We start from the raw sequence: 16,036 nt of genomic DNA, 5'->3' as shown, positions 1-16,036 counted from the left end.
CAGAGATAATGATAATAATAATAAAAAAGATAGAATAAAAACAAAAAGTGAATAGATGAATAGAATAAATGTAAGTATATATAGAAATACACAATAGGACAAATATAATATATATATATATATATATATATATATATATATATATATATATATATATATATATATATATATATATATACACATACATACACATATATATATATATATATATATATATATATATATATACACATACATACATATACACACACACACACACACACACACACACTACAAGTAATTTATGCACAATATAGTTTAGTGATATATATATATATATATATATATATATATATATATTGTATATTATAACAGCACCGATACACTTTTTTAATTTTCACTCTATGGTGATATTAAATAAAAGTTACATATTTTATTATTAAATTCATTAATTTCTCGAACCATGATGAAGGCTTTGTAAAATTGCACAACGTTTTGATTTGCAGATTTGAATGACAAAACAATTTGTTCATCAGTCCACGCATCTCAGTCCATTTGTTTGAAATAAACCATGAGGTACAACCACTGATCTAATATACATATATACATTGTATCAGTGGGTACAACACAATTTCATATCACTTACGAGCCACAGTGCTATAATACAAATTCTCGGGCAACACTATTTTAAAACGCATCTGCTATCAAGTACACCAATAAAAGATGACCGAGCCAGTGAGGGTAAGTAATGGGCGGGGAGACACTTGTTACCACGCCCCAATGTGTTGCCCCGCCCCGTTCTGCAAACTGCAGCCAGGGATACTTGAAAAATCAGAACTGTGTGTGTGTTCTCAGTGATGTTTCGTCATCCTGCGGATGGCGCTAAAACCTCAGCGGAATCTGTCCCACATCGTCTTCAGGTGATTGCTTGTGCTCTCGAATCGCTTTTTGCGTTTTTTTCTCACTTGTAAAGCACTGTACAATCGCTGGGTGTAAATACTGTGTACACAGAGGAAGCTCGGCCGTTCTGCAAGCTTCAAAATGTATGTAGCCTATTTACACTTTTGGAGCTTATTTTCGGAGATCAATCGCATATTTGAATTGGCATTGTATTTTACGCTGGATGCCCTTCCTGACGCAACCACCAGTGGGGCAAGAGTCTCCAATTCACTTTACCTGCATGTTTTTGGACTTTTTGGGGAAACCGGAGCACTCGGAGGAAACCCACGCGAACACGGGGAGAACATGCACACACATAACTCCACACAGAAAGGCCCAGTTGATCCTGGACTCGAACCCGGGACTTTTTGCTGTGAGAGACCGTGATAATCACTGAGTCACCAGTTATACTGAGTTGCCTATATGGAGATCTTTTTTATTTATTTTATTTTTCCTAAAGAAATAATAAAATTAAAAAAAAAATCACATTTGTTGTGATAAGTCGCTTTATTTTAGCAATAATATTAGTTTGCTCTCCCTCACTCACTTTAGCCTACTCGTCAGTTTCGCGTTAGCTGGAAACAATTTTGACATTTTGCTCAGCAGATCCCGAATCGGTCCTCTATGAAATGTCAGTCAAGCACTTCAATGGCATTTCACTATTTTTCTACTCTTTCAATTATTCAATAAAAACTTTTATTATGTTTCTAACATACTTAGTTAAAGTAGTTAAAAAGGCGCACAATAACTTTTTTTTTTCTTGCCACATTAAATTACAAGACGGTGCATTTTAGAACAATTTGATTAATATGCAGTAAGACCATAAATTCAGCAAACTGTATAAAGCAAGTGTAAAATATATATTTTTTAGAACTCCCTCTCTGACTTATAAACATTTTATACACTGATATATATATACACTGATATATATATATATATATATATATATATATATATATATATATATATACACACACACGTGATGCAAAAAAAGTGTTGTGGTTTTTATGTATTATATTTTAAAACATCAAACGAATTGTAATAAATTGTGTATTTCTTTTATAAATTGTGAAATTTGGGTTTTATGTGATGATTTTATAATCTATCTTTGAATGAAATATACATATATTATATACACTTGCCATGTGCCAGTCTTGTCAGGCACCACAAAAGCTCAATGGGGTTAATATCCATAACAATCTTTTCCAATTATCTGTTGTCCAATGTCTGTTTCTCTTTGTCCACTCTAACCTTTTCTTTTTCGGTTTCAAAAGTGACTTTTTCTTTCCAATTCTTCCCATAAGGTCTGCACTCTTGAGTCTTCTCTTTACTGTTGTACATGAAACTGGTGTTGAGCTGGTAGAATTCAATGAAGCTGTCAGCTGAGGACATGTGAGGCGTCAATTTCTCAAATTAGAGACTCTGACGTACTTATCCTCTTGTTTAGTTGTACATCTGGCCTTCCACATCTATTTCTGTCCTTGTTAGAGCCAGTTGTCCTTTGTCTTTGAAGACTGTAGTGTTCGCCTTTGTATGAATGAATTTTTTTGGGGGCAATTTCAAGCATTGTATAGCCTTCATTCCTCGAAACAGTGATTGACTGAAGAGTTTATAGAGAAAGCGGTTTCGTTCTTTTTTGTTGTTGCCATTTTTTGCCTAATATTAACCTTAAGACATGCCGGTCTATTGCATACTGTGGCAACTCAAAAACAAACACAAAGGCAATGTTAAGCTTCAACGAATCAAATAGCTTTCCACTGTGTTTGATATATTAGCAAGTGATTTTCTTGTACCAAATTAACAATTTAGCATGATTATTTAAGGATAAGGTGTTGAGTGATAGCTGCTGGAAATTGGGCCTTTCTAGATTTAATAAAAAAATTACTTTTTCAAATAGTGATGGTGCTTTTTTAACAGTGATGTCCTGACTATACTTTGTGATCAGTAGAATGCCACTTTGGTGAATTAAAATGTCAATTTCCTTTCGAATCTGTACATTATTCCAAACTTTTGGCCGCCAGTATATGCATGTATGTATGTAATATATAAACACGCACACACACATTATATATATATATATGTGTGTGTGTGTGTGTGTGTAAAAAAAATATAAATATATATTTTGTTTTTTTACACACACACACACACGTTTGGTGTTTTAATTTTAAACAGAAGTCAAATATTTTCAATAAAACCGATAAAAATTCAGTAGACTTATTGTCAATGTCAAGTCCCACCTACCTGTTAATCCTAACAAACATAATCGATGGGGGGGGGATGCAGAGCCAGAGAGATTTGCGACAACTCCATCGACTCCAATGGAACGTTTTTTTTTACAGCAATGGCGGCTCGTGGAGCCTCTCAATAGTTCCCGGAAGTAGCTGCAAACACCGTAGAGATGCATCAGAACAAACCGTTTGCGACGCACTTTTAAAAGGTGAGACGTTTAAAGAATAATATTATCTTATTCTGTATAATATCAGTACATCTAAATAAAAATAACTTGTAAATTAAAACCTTATAATTGAGTATTACTCATTAAATTAGGAGATAAGGGATGTTATCGGATAACTAACAGATTAGGCAAGGATTGGAGCTGGATAAAGTTAGTAACGAACACCCTATTAATTGTAAAATCTTTGCAAATACCTCACACATTTTTTTGTTGTTGTAATTTTTATTTATATTTAGATTGCTCCTGCTGACTTGAGCCAACCATTTTTTTCTCCTCTCCATGTCAGTGGGGATGCCATACATTCGCACACCTTTCTCTGAGCGATTGGAGCATCCATGCAGCACAGCAAACCATGGTGAAGACTATGCAACGACAACATGAAAGAAAGGACACATACAAAATGCTTGGCATGCTATTTAATTTATTAGAAATGTATTCATGAATTGCTGTAAATAGTTATTGCATTTATTTGAATAAAAATACAAAAAAGGTAATATCGTAATATATTCTTGCAATTTAAAACAACTGTTTTCTATTTTAATGTATTTTAAAATGTAATTTACTCCTGTGATGCCAAGCTGAATTTTCAGCCTCATTACTTTTGAACGGCAGTTTATATACGAGTATGCTTAAGTTGTTTTAAAGCTGAATATATTGTGTATATGAATAAGTATTGTAAGAATTATACATTAGATATATAATATTTATAATACATAAATAATTATATTACTATATATAGAATTGTAAACAATAAGCTTCATTTCACTAAATTTTACATTTACGTAACTGCTGCTAATAGTTAATAGTTCATTGACCCATTGTGCGGTGCGAGCTGGAAATCACCTGTCACCAGCCTGTCTCAGTACTATCTGAAAAGTCATAAATATGACATTAGTTACCATGAGATTAGTGAAAACAATGAACATGAGGTAACATAAAAAGGCAACAGAAACCCTAGCCTGAAATAAGTTGAGGCAAATAACGGTAAGCTAACACTAATCCTCAAATATTAGCTGATTTGATCTTTAAAAAACAACATACTCATGCTACATACATATGTCGGTGTGTTACATAAATATATAAAATAAATGCATTTATTGACTACTAATTACCAGAAATCGCAGTTCTGTCACTCTACTCTAACAGTTTGGAATGACCACAAAAGCACTTCCTGGAACTATCTGAAGTCTACGTGAATCACGTGACGATCAAGCATTTAGAACTTCCGTTGTCGCAACTCTCCTTTATATGGCTCTGGGGGGATGGTAGAAGAAAAATACATACCGAAATCTCATTGGCCTTCCCGAAAATCGAACTAACAACGCCCGTCATGATTGGCTGATGCTTTCGCTCGCTGTGCGTCGGTCTTTCTCTGCTGAAGGGGGTTTATTGTTCCTCCGAGTCAAAAGGCGAAATAGATTAGCCAGACATCCCCGGATTACATTCAAGACTACACTTTGCTAAAATGGTATGCTATTTTCATATTTGTGTGTACATGTTTTCTGTAGCTAAAAATAGTTCTCCGTTTGGTCTACGGCTTATTTTTCGTATTTCTAGATAATTCATTGCTAGCTAACAGCTAACGTTGGCTGGATTTGGCGCTGCTAGCCCGCGCGAGCGAGTAGCCCGTGCTAAAATGGTTTAGTATCAATTTAATTAATCGCGACGTCAGATGCCCCGTTTTAAGTGGTTTACAACCTCCCCTGTCTATGTTATATATTCTAAATGGTTTTGTTCACACGTGTAGTACACTTTGTGTAGGCTAAAGGTCACGTGAGCGGGAGTTTTGGTTGGCTCGCTGTTAATTGACTCGTTTGTATTTATTAAGTTGGCAGGTGGACATGTTTTAAGTTTTTAGGTTAATGTTAATTCATAAGAGAGGAGAACAGCGTCCCAGCCCTAATGAATATTTTTGAATCGTGTCCGCTCGACGTGAAAAATACAAGTTCCGCACAAAGTACAGTATTTACCCCAAATCAGATTTTGAGTATACCACTAACAGAAATTCTGCATGAGTAATGCACTGGTAATAAATGCTTGCTTCGACACGCTTAATAGGTTGACACTATTGCTAACAACGAATTATTATCAATTATATTTAAAATTTCCATTCCAGTTTGTTATTGTATTAATGGAGTTCACATTTATTAAAAATCACCACAATATTTTGACTTTGTACTGCCATCGATTGTGCAATTTCATTACATTGTGCCTTACTGCAATACTTGTGTTTGAATATGTGCCTAGGATCTGACTGTATTTTATGTTTTTTCTTTTACAGGCAGGAGGCAAGGCAGGTAAAGACAGTGGCAAGGCCAAGGCAAAAGCAGTGTCTCGTTCCCAAAGGGCTGGGCTTCAGGTATGCTTTTTCTGTTGTTTGCTTCATTTGCATTGCCAGGTTTATAAGTAAATGTCAGTTTGTTAAATACCCTTAAGGTAGATGAGCAGAAAGCAGTTGTTGGTTGGGTCACAGTTATTTGTCACTTATAAGATGCATATAACTGCGTTCTGCATGTACTGCTGGTATTACTGTTACTTTTAAATACATTTTATTCATTATTTTGTATTCAACCCTTGAATGCATGGGAATTTCACCAAACACTTACACATGAGTCTTTAGAGACCCTACAAAATGTCCAGATGATATAACATTTTCAAATTATTTTCAAGACAATTAGAATAGAATAAATTATAATATATTTTGATGTTTTATTTTTATATAGCAAAGAGATAATGCAAAAAATAAGGACAAATCTAAAACTGGATTCATTACTTTCACTCGGAAATTTAATGAGATGCAACTGGCTGTCAAACACATTGAGCTTCGCAACACATAAGCTACAGAAGTATTTTCTCAGGAATTGATGCACAACTTGCATCATTTCAGTAGTATACCAAAATGACAATAGTCATGTGTTGTACTTGCTACAGTTTACTTGCATGTTGTTTCTTCATCAAATTGCAATGTCAAATGTAAATCAAATCAATGACTGAAACATCAGTGCCACCTTGCGTAAGAAATGGCATATGTATTATGGATGTGTACATGCATGTGGGATACAGATAATTGATAGTTAATTGACCGTTGTTGCACATAAAGTCAATGTGATATAGTTTTTATAGTATTGTATGAATATAGTATTAATTTCTCTTGTAATAAACTGAGAAATGGATATCATGTGATGGTAAACTTATTGATATACACTCACCTAAAGGATTATTAGGAACACCATACTAATACTGTGTTTGACCCCCTTTCGCCTTCATAACTGCCTTAATTCTACGTGGCATTGATTCAACAAGGTGCTGAAAGCATTCTTTAGAAATGTTGGCCCATATTGATAGGATAGCATCTTGCAGTTGATGGAGATTTGTGGGATGCACATCCAGGGCACGAAGCTCCCGTTCCACCACATCCCAAAGATGCTCTATTGGGTTGAGATCTGGTGACTGTGGGGGCCATTTTAGTACAGTGAACTCATTGTCATGTTCAAGAAACCAATTTGAAATGATTCAAGCTTTGTGACATGGTGCATTATCCTGCTGGAAGTAGCCATCAGAGGATGGGTACATGGTGGCCATAAAGGGATGGACATGGTCAGAAACAATGCTCAGGTAGGCCGTGGCATTTAAACGATGCCCAATTGGCACTAAGGGGCCTAAAGTGTGCCAAGAAAACATCCCCCACACCATTACACCACCACCACCAGCCTGCACAGTGGTAACAAGGCATGATGGATCCATGTTCTCATTCTGTTTACGCCAAATTCTGACTCTACCATCTGAATGTCTCAACAGAAATCGAGACTTATCAGACCAGGCAACATTTTTCCAGTCTTCAACTGTCCAATTTTGGTGAGCTCTTGCAAATTGTAGCCTCTTTTTCCTATTTGTAGTGGAGATGAGTGGTACCCGGTGGGGTCTTCTGCTGTTGTAGCCCATCCGCCTCAAGGTTGTGAGTGTTGTGGCTTCACAAATGCTTTGCTGCATACCTCGGTTGTAACGAGTGGTTATTTCAGGCAAAGTTGCTCTTCTATCAGCTTGAATCAGTTGGCCCATTCTCCTCTGACCTCTAGCATCAACAAGGCATTTTCAGCCCACAGGACTGCCGCATACTGGATGTTTTTCCTTTTCACACCATTCTTTGTAAACCCTAGAAATGGTTGTGCGTGAAAATCCCAGTAACTGAGCAGATTGTGAAATACTCAGACCGGCCCGTCTGGCACCAACAACCATGCCACACTCAAAATTGCTTAAATCACCTTTCTTTCCCATTCTGACATTCAGTTTGGAGTTCAGGAGATTGTCTTGACCAGGACCACACCCCTAAATGCATTGAAGCAACTGCCATGTGATTGGTTGATTAGATAATTGCATTAATGAGAAATTGAACAGGTGTTTGTAATAATCCTTTAAGTGAGTGTATTATCATAAAAAATGTAATTTATGGATGGAAAAAAAAAAAGACACTTTTACATATCTAGGGTTTCTAGTGACCCTATAAACTTTTGGTAGTTAAACTCTTAAAACGTTATTTCTTTGGGTGTGTGCATACAATTTTTTTATATTTAAACACTTTTTACACGAGAAAGATTGAGGAATACTATAGCGGTGTGGGAGCAACTTCAAAAATTGGATGAGGTACAGGGGTGATATGGGATCATGGGTCTCTTTAAGACCTGAGGTATGCATTTAAGGTTTAATGTCATGCATTTTAAGAATTGTTGGACACGTTTCTCTTCTCTTGTAGTTCCCAGTGGGGCGCATCCACAGGCACCTGAAGACCCGCACTACAAGCCATGGCCGTGTTGGAGCAACAGCAGCCGTGTACAGTGCAGCCATCCTTGAATATCTCACAGCTGAAGTAAGACTTTATACTTTCACTTTACGCTAAAACAAATTACATTTGCACTGCTGTTTTTTTCAAAAGCTATGAAATGGGTCTCATTACATTCTTGTTTTAGGTTTTGGAGTTGGCAGGAAATGCCTCAAAAGATCTAAAGGTGAAGCGTATCACTCCTCGCCATTTACAGCTGGCTATTCGTGGAGATGAGGAGTTGGACTCCCTCATCAAGGCAACCATTGCCGGTGGTGGTACGTTAGATTTTCTTATATCTTTTATATATTTGTGTGTTGCATGTGTACGGACATCTTTCCAGATGAGGGTGTTAAGCACTCATGCATGTTGATGTGTTCTTGCAGGTGTGATTCCTCACATCCACAAGTCTCTGATTGGTAAGAAGGGCCAGCAGAAGACTGTGTAGTTCCCATTGGGGTTGCAATGGTGACATGGACTCAAGGACTTGCATTTGGAATATGTGACCAGATCGGCTTGTGTTAATCCATTCATCCATTCTCTCTTTTTCTTTTCTTTTTTTTTATTGTATTTTTTTTTTTAAAGTTAATATTAATGTTATACTAGCTAACCACAGGTTATCTGGTAGTTTTGTGTTAATGTTATATCGCCAAAACTAGAATGGCAAATGAGAGCGATTTTCCCCCACCTCCATCCATCCAAATGTCAGGTATTTTAGAGAGAGACCAACAGGAATTGTATGATCTGTCCTGCTCTGGAAGTGAAATTGTTTGTTGTATTGGCCAGAGCTGTGGAGCTGTTTTATACTAAGAAATGGAAATGATAAAAACATTTTATACAAAAAAAAACATTTGTTATTTACATTTGTCTCCATTGGTTTCCTGTCTTTTGACATACTTTTTGTGCAGCACTTAAAACTTTTTAATATTGGTGGGCAAATCATGATTATATTTTAATGTGCTGAAATTAGCTCTTCATTGCTCGCTCTGCAAACCAAAGAATTTTAATCAGGATTATTAATACAGAATCCTTTTGTGTGCATAAATGTTTCTTTAAACTGGAGTGTTGGTTATTGAGCATTAGAAATTGTATGTGTAGTAATATATTCACAGCAATATATATATATATATGTATATGTATATATATATATATATATGTTATTGGTTTAAGAGATGACAAGTATTGCATAGCTTGTGAATATAATGATGTATTGGTGGATAAATCCAATTAAGGCTGTTGCTGAAGTGAATTTACCACGGAAGGGTAATAGTGATAGAAAAGAAACTCCAATTTCAGTACATTATAATAAGTTGTCTATAAGCAAGTATTATAAGAAATGAGCTTGCTACAGTTATAAAACGGAGATGCCCATTAAGAGCCTAAATGGTTTGATAATATAGTGTAATTTCTACAATTCAGTGTCGTTTAAGCTTTAAAATGTTGAAAAGCAAAATATACTTTTTTTTTTTTTTTAAGGATATCTCTTTTTCATCATTAAAGGGACCTGTTAAAGAGTAATTGATATCGGTCAAGCTAAATGACTTAAATTATTTTTGTCCATCTGGTTAAATGGATAAATCATCCACTACATGGTCTGCGAATAATTTCTAGCAAACCTATTTGTAAACTTGCGTTAATTAATTTTTTTCTTTTTACACCTAGAAACACTCGTTAAAAAGAGTAGACACTAGGTGGCAGAAAAGACCACAAACGGAAGCGTCCGATATAAATACGAGTTATCTCTTAAAAAAAAAAAAAAAAAAAAAACTAAAACAATCGTTTTTAAGTGTTTGTGCACTGCGTTTAATGGGAGGAAATACTCAGTTGGCACAACGGTGATAAAATAAAAATGGTCCATATCCTTCACAACATCTGACGTGCACGAGCATTCAAAAAGGCATTTATGAATAAATTCACTTCGGTATTATGTTTTCTTGCTTATCAGACACACTATTAGAATACATCCAAGCAGTGAACTACATAAGCTTGAATACACGTTGGCTGTCTGCTGTATGCCTTGTGTTAAGTTGTTTAACGCACTTTCCACCCTGAAGTGCATTATTGGTGATCAATACTTCGAGCTGGCACCAAACCGTAAATCTGTAGTCTATCACACAATCTCTCTACACAGCCATATGTTAACAGACTAATGGCGAAATGATAAATCGGCAAAAATGCAATCAGTGTAAAATCAGAATTTCTCTTCTGCTTTGGGCTTTCTGTATACCTGTAGGCCATTGAGTATATATTTGTATATTCAGCACTCCATTCATGCCCTAAATGGCAGGCGGAAAAGCCCTTGCTTGTTGTAGTATCAGATTTTTCCACATTCACATTTTAGGTCAGAAAGTATTTTAAAGGAAGCATTTGTAGTGTTACACACTTAAAGCATTCATACATGTTAAATGCAAAAGATTTGGTAAGCCACTAGGCTTTTATGACTTTAAGTGGCTTGTCAGGGTGTACTGGCCATGCACAAGTCACTGTTCTTCTGTGTCATGCTGTAAAAGTATAGTTTTTATGCAGTCCATACATGTCTGAATGTGTGTAAATAGGAGTGCAAGATCTAATAGCTTTCAGCTGGGAATTAAAAGGAGATCTCTCACATGCAGTGGCGGAGCTAGGAGGTGGCTGTGGACCGAAGCCTGGCCACCCCTCTTGCAATTGCTGTTTTAGTCATTGTTTTGGTCATTTTTTGGCTCAATTTAGTTCTTTAGAGGTGAAATCATATCTGTACAAATGTACAAACTTAATATGTGCGCACAACAAGGTTGCCGCAACTCTCCGTCCCGGGTGTCATTGTATCCACTCATGATATATGAAAATATATTTCTGATATAGAAATGTTGCCTGAACATTTCTGTGCACCACAGACTGATCGCTTGCCCCTGCCTGGCCACCCCTTTGGAAAAACTCCTGGATACGCCCCTGCTCACAGGACTGCAGGGTTTGGGTTGTGGGACATCTGCAATGCAGAAGCCTATATATAGCAGAGAGAGAGAGAGAGATAGAGAGGGTGCACAGTGGAGGGGGATGAATAAGATCAAATGATATTAATGGAAAAGTTTCCAATCCCACAATAACTATTCTGTTTTCTTGCTTTGATTTAAAATTATAAGTTTAATTTATGAAATTAAAATAAATGTATTTATACAATTATAATTATTTGAGCTTGTCCTTATCAAGCAGCGGGATATGCAATATGATAACATGCCCCATGTTTAGTAGCCTAAATGGTTTAATAATATATATAGGGTCATTCCTACAATTAGGTGACATTTAGGTTTTGAAACTTTTAAAATAAATTAAACATACTTTTGTATCTTTGTTTCATCATTAAAGGGACATGTTAAAGAAGTCATACCTGTTAAGCTAAATGACCTAAAATTCAGATGTCCATCCGGTTAAATGGTCAGGGTGGATGTTCAGGGGATAAATTATCCACTATATGGCCTGAATGATGTCTAGTTAATATATTTGTAAACTTTCATTGATTATTTTATTTCTGTTCACAAATAATTGTAATTATATTCATATTCCCTAAGTATTCACATAACAGGTTGGGGTTACACACTTAACCTCACGAGACTCCACATACACATGCGTGGACATTACGTTTTGGCCTCGTTATAGGCTATGCATAATTCAGTTTAATATAAACTGACTGATCTTAGTTCAAGAGACTCTAGACTGTCATTTAAGTGTTAAAGTGTTCGATGAACCGAGTTGTGTGACAAAACAACATGGTGCCAATCTCAGCTGAGTTTGTCTTTGGGAGAAATGGAAAGAAAGTAAGTTATCTGGTTAGAAACCACATTTTTAGGTTTTACATTACATCATGAAAAGAGTAGTCTTGAGTTTCATTCGATATGCCATTTTTAATTTTTGTTTAGATTTATAACGAAACTGCAAGCAGTTAAACACATTGACCTCATATGTGGACTATAGGCTCAGTTTCCTTAAAATATCCTATATTCACTTTGCATTATCACATTATGAATCAATGGATGCATCCAAAACCTGGAAAAAGTTGCTTTCAAAGGCTTTATATGAAGTTAAGATGTAAATAAGGTGCATTTCAACACTGGAGGTTAAGTAATTCCCAAGGGAGAATCCTATAATTTTCCTATGCAGCCAAGCGCATTCATTCCTAACATCCGGTCAAAAGTTCCGTTTCGGGCTGCAGATGATGATTGAACCACTCAACATGTTTGGTATGGAAAGAAATCAGACTTTCTATAGTATTTAAAATGTAACAAGGAAAGGAAAAGTATTTGGTCTAATATATATATATATATATATATTAGTGGATGCTGTCACCTCCAGTATGTGTGATTTCATATTCATAACATATATCTTCACAGATTCATATATCGTTTAGGTATTATGACATAACAGGGTGGAAAATAAACCAAGGACAACACACACACACACACAAAAAAAACCCTTCACTATTATTGTTAAAAAGAAACCACAACTGAATACATTTTAATGAGAGAATAACACTAAACACTTAATTGTATTTTTGAGTCTCAAAAAGACTTACAATGTATAATAAAAGCCAACATTTATGACTGATTCCTTATCCAGAGTCATTGCACTCTTTTAATAATTAAACTGGAGACACTTTTACCAGGGAAAGGACATGCTGAGTCAGAGTACTCTACATTGCATCTGTGGCTAAGTGGGCCTGCAAAATATCTGCATTGTCAAGGCAAAATAAAAAGTCTAATAATCAAATAATGTCTTGTTGGGTTTGGTATAAACTAGGGCTGTCAATCGATAAAGAATTATAATCAAATTAATAACATGATATGCAGATAAATTGATTAATCACAAATACCAATATTTGCAGAGACAGGCTCCCAAATAAAATTGTTCGATATTGAATTATAATTCATTAAATAAATTTAAAATAGATTAAATATAATAATACGATTAATTAAAATACTTTTGTGGCATGTACAGGAACAGCATTAATTAGGCAATAAAAAGTTGCCATTAATATTAATATGCAATAACATATGGTGGCGTAGTGGGCTAAAGCACATAACTGTTAATCAGAAGGTCGCTGGTTCGATCCCCACAGCCACCACCATTGTGTCCTTGAGCAAGGCACTTAACTCCAGTTTGCTCCGGGGTAATTGTCCCTGTAATAAGTGCACTGTAAGTCGCTTTGTATAAAAGTGCCTGCCAAATGCATAAATGTAATGTAAATGTAATAATATTGTGTATTTCCATATCATTGAACATAAGGCTATCACTGGCTTATGTCTAAGTGTACATGTTTCAGATGGATGCTTTAGGGCCGTCTCACTTTAGTAGCGTCATAAACACTGCGTTTGAAGCATAGAAAAACACAGCTGGAGACCCCTACATTTGGAGTTGCACTGAATCCAGCTATGTTTGAACACAAGAAGGCATCCTCATCATCTTGTGCTTTCTGCTGTCAGTAAGTGTGGTTTGTTGCCTGTTCAGCTGGAGTTGTGCTTACTGCCCCCTGCTGACAAGCTTGAATTTTTTAATGTTATTTTTTTTTATGTAATTATGTTAAATTGACAGCCATAGAAAAGACTATTGTTTTTATGTTGCTACTGGTGATTATTACACAGTTCTTTAGCTATCTGCATTCAAATAATTGTGATATGTGCAACTTATATTCTACATAGCTGTTCTATTTGTTGTGTTTTCGGATCATGCTGCAGTTTCCTTCTTTCCATGGTCATAATTTAATTTCTCAAAACAATATTTCCTGATCGGGGTCCTGATCTCTCTGCTAGGGTTTCCTTTGTGTTAATGACCAGCTTACTGTACATTATATTATTTAACTTACTGTATACTATTTGTGTGTATACACATACTTTATTTGTGAATATGTTAAGTAGGCTATATTAGCAAACTTCACCCAATGGCAGCACACTAAAGGGCCAGTTCTGAATGGTTGTGTGATTGTCGTTCTGGGCGTAAATGAGAACAATCCAGAGCATCACAAATAAAAATAACCAAAGTCACCCAGTGTGAGAGATTTATGTAAACAAATGTAATTGCTTTCCACAGAACTGTGACGGATACATTTTGGAGTTGCTCTGGATTTGCCTAGTCAAGAAAGGGAGATATGCCATCAGCAGTGTGGTTGTTTTGGAGTTAAATAATTGATTTGGTCTGTGTCTGGTATCCCTGACAGAATAAAACCACATTTTAGTTAGGCCAAAGCTAGCAGCAATCTTCCTTTTCAAGACATCCTCTTCTAACAGCCCTCCATGATTAATGATCTTTTCCCACTCAACATGTATAATAGTAGCGGTCTGACAGGACAGACCTTGTTCTGGCTTTCATGTACGGTACATGTACTTGGATCTTCACAGATTTGTAAAACACAAATATTCTCCTGTCTATCTAAAATGTGGCCACACCACTTATCTTTATATTATCTTTAGATCTTTGTGCTTTAAATAATGTTTACGTAGTTGTTTTGACTGTGATAATGTTGATTTGATATTTGTTCAAATATTTCTTGTGGAAAGTGTTGGATGAATGTGTGTGTGTGTGTGCACACACCTGAGTAGTGGGTGGGATTTGGGACCATCCCACCAAGTTTTCTCATCTCTAAGATTTACGGTCTCTGAGACACGTTTAGTGCAGAAAAAGAAAAATGTGCAGCTGTACATTTCAGAAATCCAAACAGTATGTAAATATTGCTGTTGCACTAACTGAAGAGCAAAATGTGTTGCTTATTCTCAAAAATAGTGTATTTTTGGACACTTGAAAATTGAGATTTTGACAATAAAGGTACATTTGTAGTTTCAACATTATTTGTACTTTAGACCATTTTGTTGGAAAAGGAAAAACTAGCTTCATACCATGTGACCAACATTTGAATTTCGACCAGTGAAAATTAGCAACATTGGAAGACCCATATCTCTGGGATTTAACCATATAGGGCATTAAATATGAAGAAACCAAAAGGAAAGTTTGTTCTGAAACAGAATATAGAAGGATTCATAAATCTTTAATACTTCTTGAGTTATAGGCACTCCAAATATTTTTATTTCAATTTCTGGACTCACGCCTTTGGCAAATAATGCAACAAGGGGTGAATTCAACTGATTTTAGAAATAGACCTTCCTATCTATTTGTTAATATAAAATAATGATGTTGCCACCTTTCTAATGTACATTTTTACCTGTAATATTGCTTCAAAATTAAATACGCATGCATGGCATGTAATAATTTGACTTTCATCATTATTTATGGATTATTTATCTTTCGTCAGATAAAGTATTTAAATTAAAAAAAAATTATTCAGTTGAGGATGTTTCTAAAATTTGGTTGATTTGACATGGAATAACTATTAAATAGTCTTTTGTGTAAAGAAATTCTTAATCACTCTCTTGAGGACCACACTAGCCTGTGATGTAAAAGCTACCTTGGAAAATATAGCTCGAGACGCTTCTCATCATTTAGATTTAGACAACAGTTACTGGTTAGTTAGCTACTGTAAGCTATTAAAAAGCTGATTATACAATGAATACTTTTACCAGTTAAAAATGGCAAACTTGCCAAATGGAGTGGTATTTGTCTGGCTCAGACACAATAACAATCTCAATTTTCCCTTTTAGTGTTGTTTGCTTTGTTGGTAGCTTGTAGTGCAACTTGTTACACTACTACTTAAAATATTAGAAAATATATCTTATAAACTGTAAAAGCTATACACGTCTTTGAAGACAGCTGTACTACTTGGTAATTAGCTACTGTTGAATATTGCAATAAGTCACCACCATGTTATCTGGCTTGTTTGGTAGATTTATAAGCTTCTGCAAAGTGTGTGATGCATAAGGGACAAAGAG

General features: G+C 35.4%; 1 protein-coding gene across 1 annotated transcript; it reads left to right on the top strand.

Moving 5' to 3' along the window:
• The first annotated feature begins 4,713 nt into the window (after positions 1 to 4,713).
• Positions 4,714 to 9,231, top strand: LOC127625976 (histone H2A.V). Its single transcript, XM_052101481.1, has 5 exons — positions 4,714 to 4,841; positions 5,655 to 5,732; positions 8,124 to 8,237; positions 8,338 to 8,467; positions 8,576 to 9,231. Exons 1-5 carry the CDS (start codon positions 4,839 to 4,841, stop codon positions 8,635 to 8,637), a joined length of 387 nt encoding a protein of 128 aa, XP_051957441.1. The 5' UTR covers positions 4,714 to 4,838; the 3' UTR covers positions 8,638 to 9,231.
• Positions 9,232 to 16,036: the final 6,805 nt, after the last annotated feature.

The sequence above is a fragment of the Xyrauchen texanus genome, chromosome 3 (assembly GCF_025860055.1).
Source record: "Xyrauchen texanus isolate HMW12.3.18 chromosome 3, RBS_HiC_50CHRs, whole genome shotgun sequence".
NCBI lineage: Eukaryota > Metazoa > Chordata > Actinopteri > Cypriniformes > Catostomidae > Xyrauchen > Xyrauchen texanus.
Note: the sequence above shows the minus strand (reverse complement) of the source record. Positions and strands in the feature narration are given on the sequence as shown.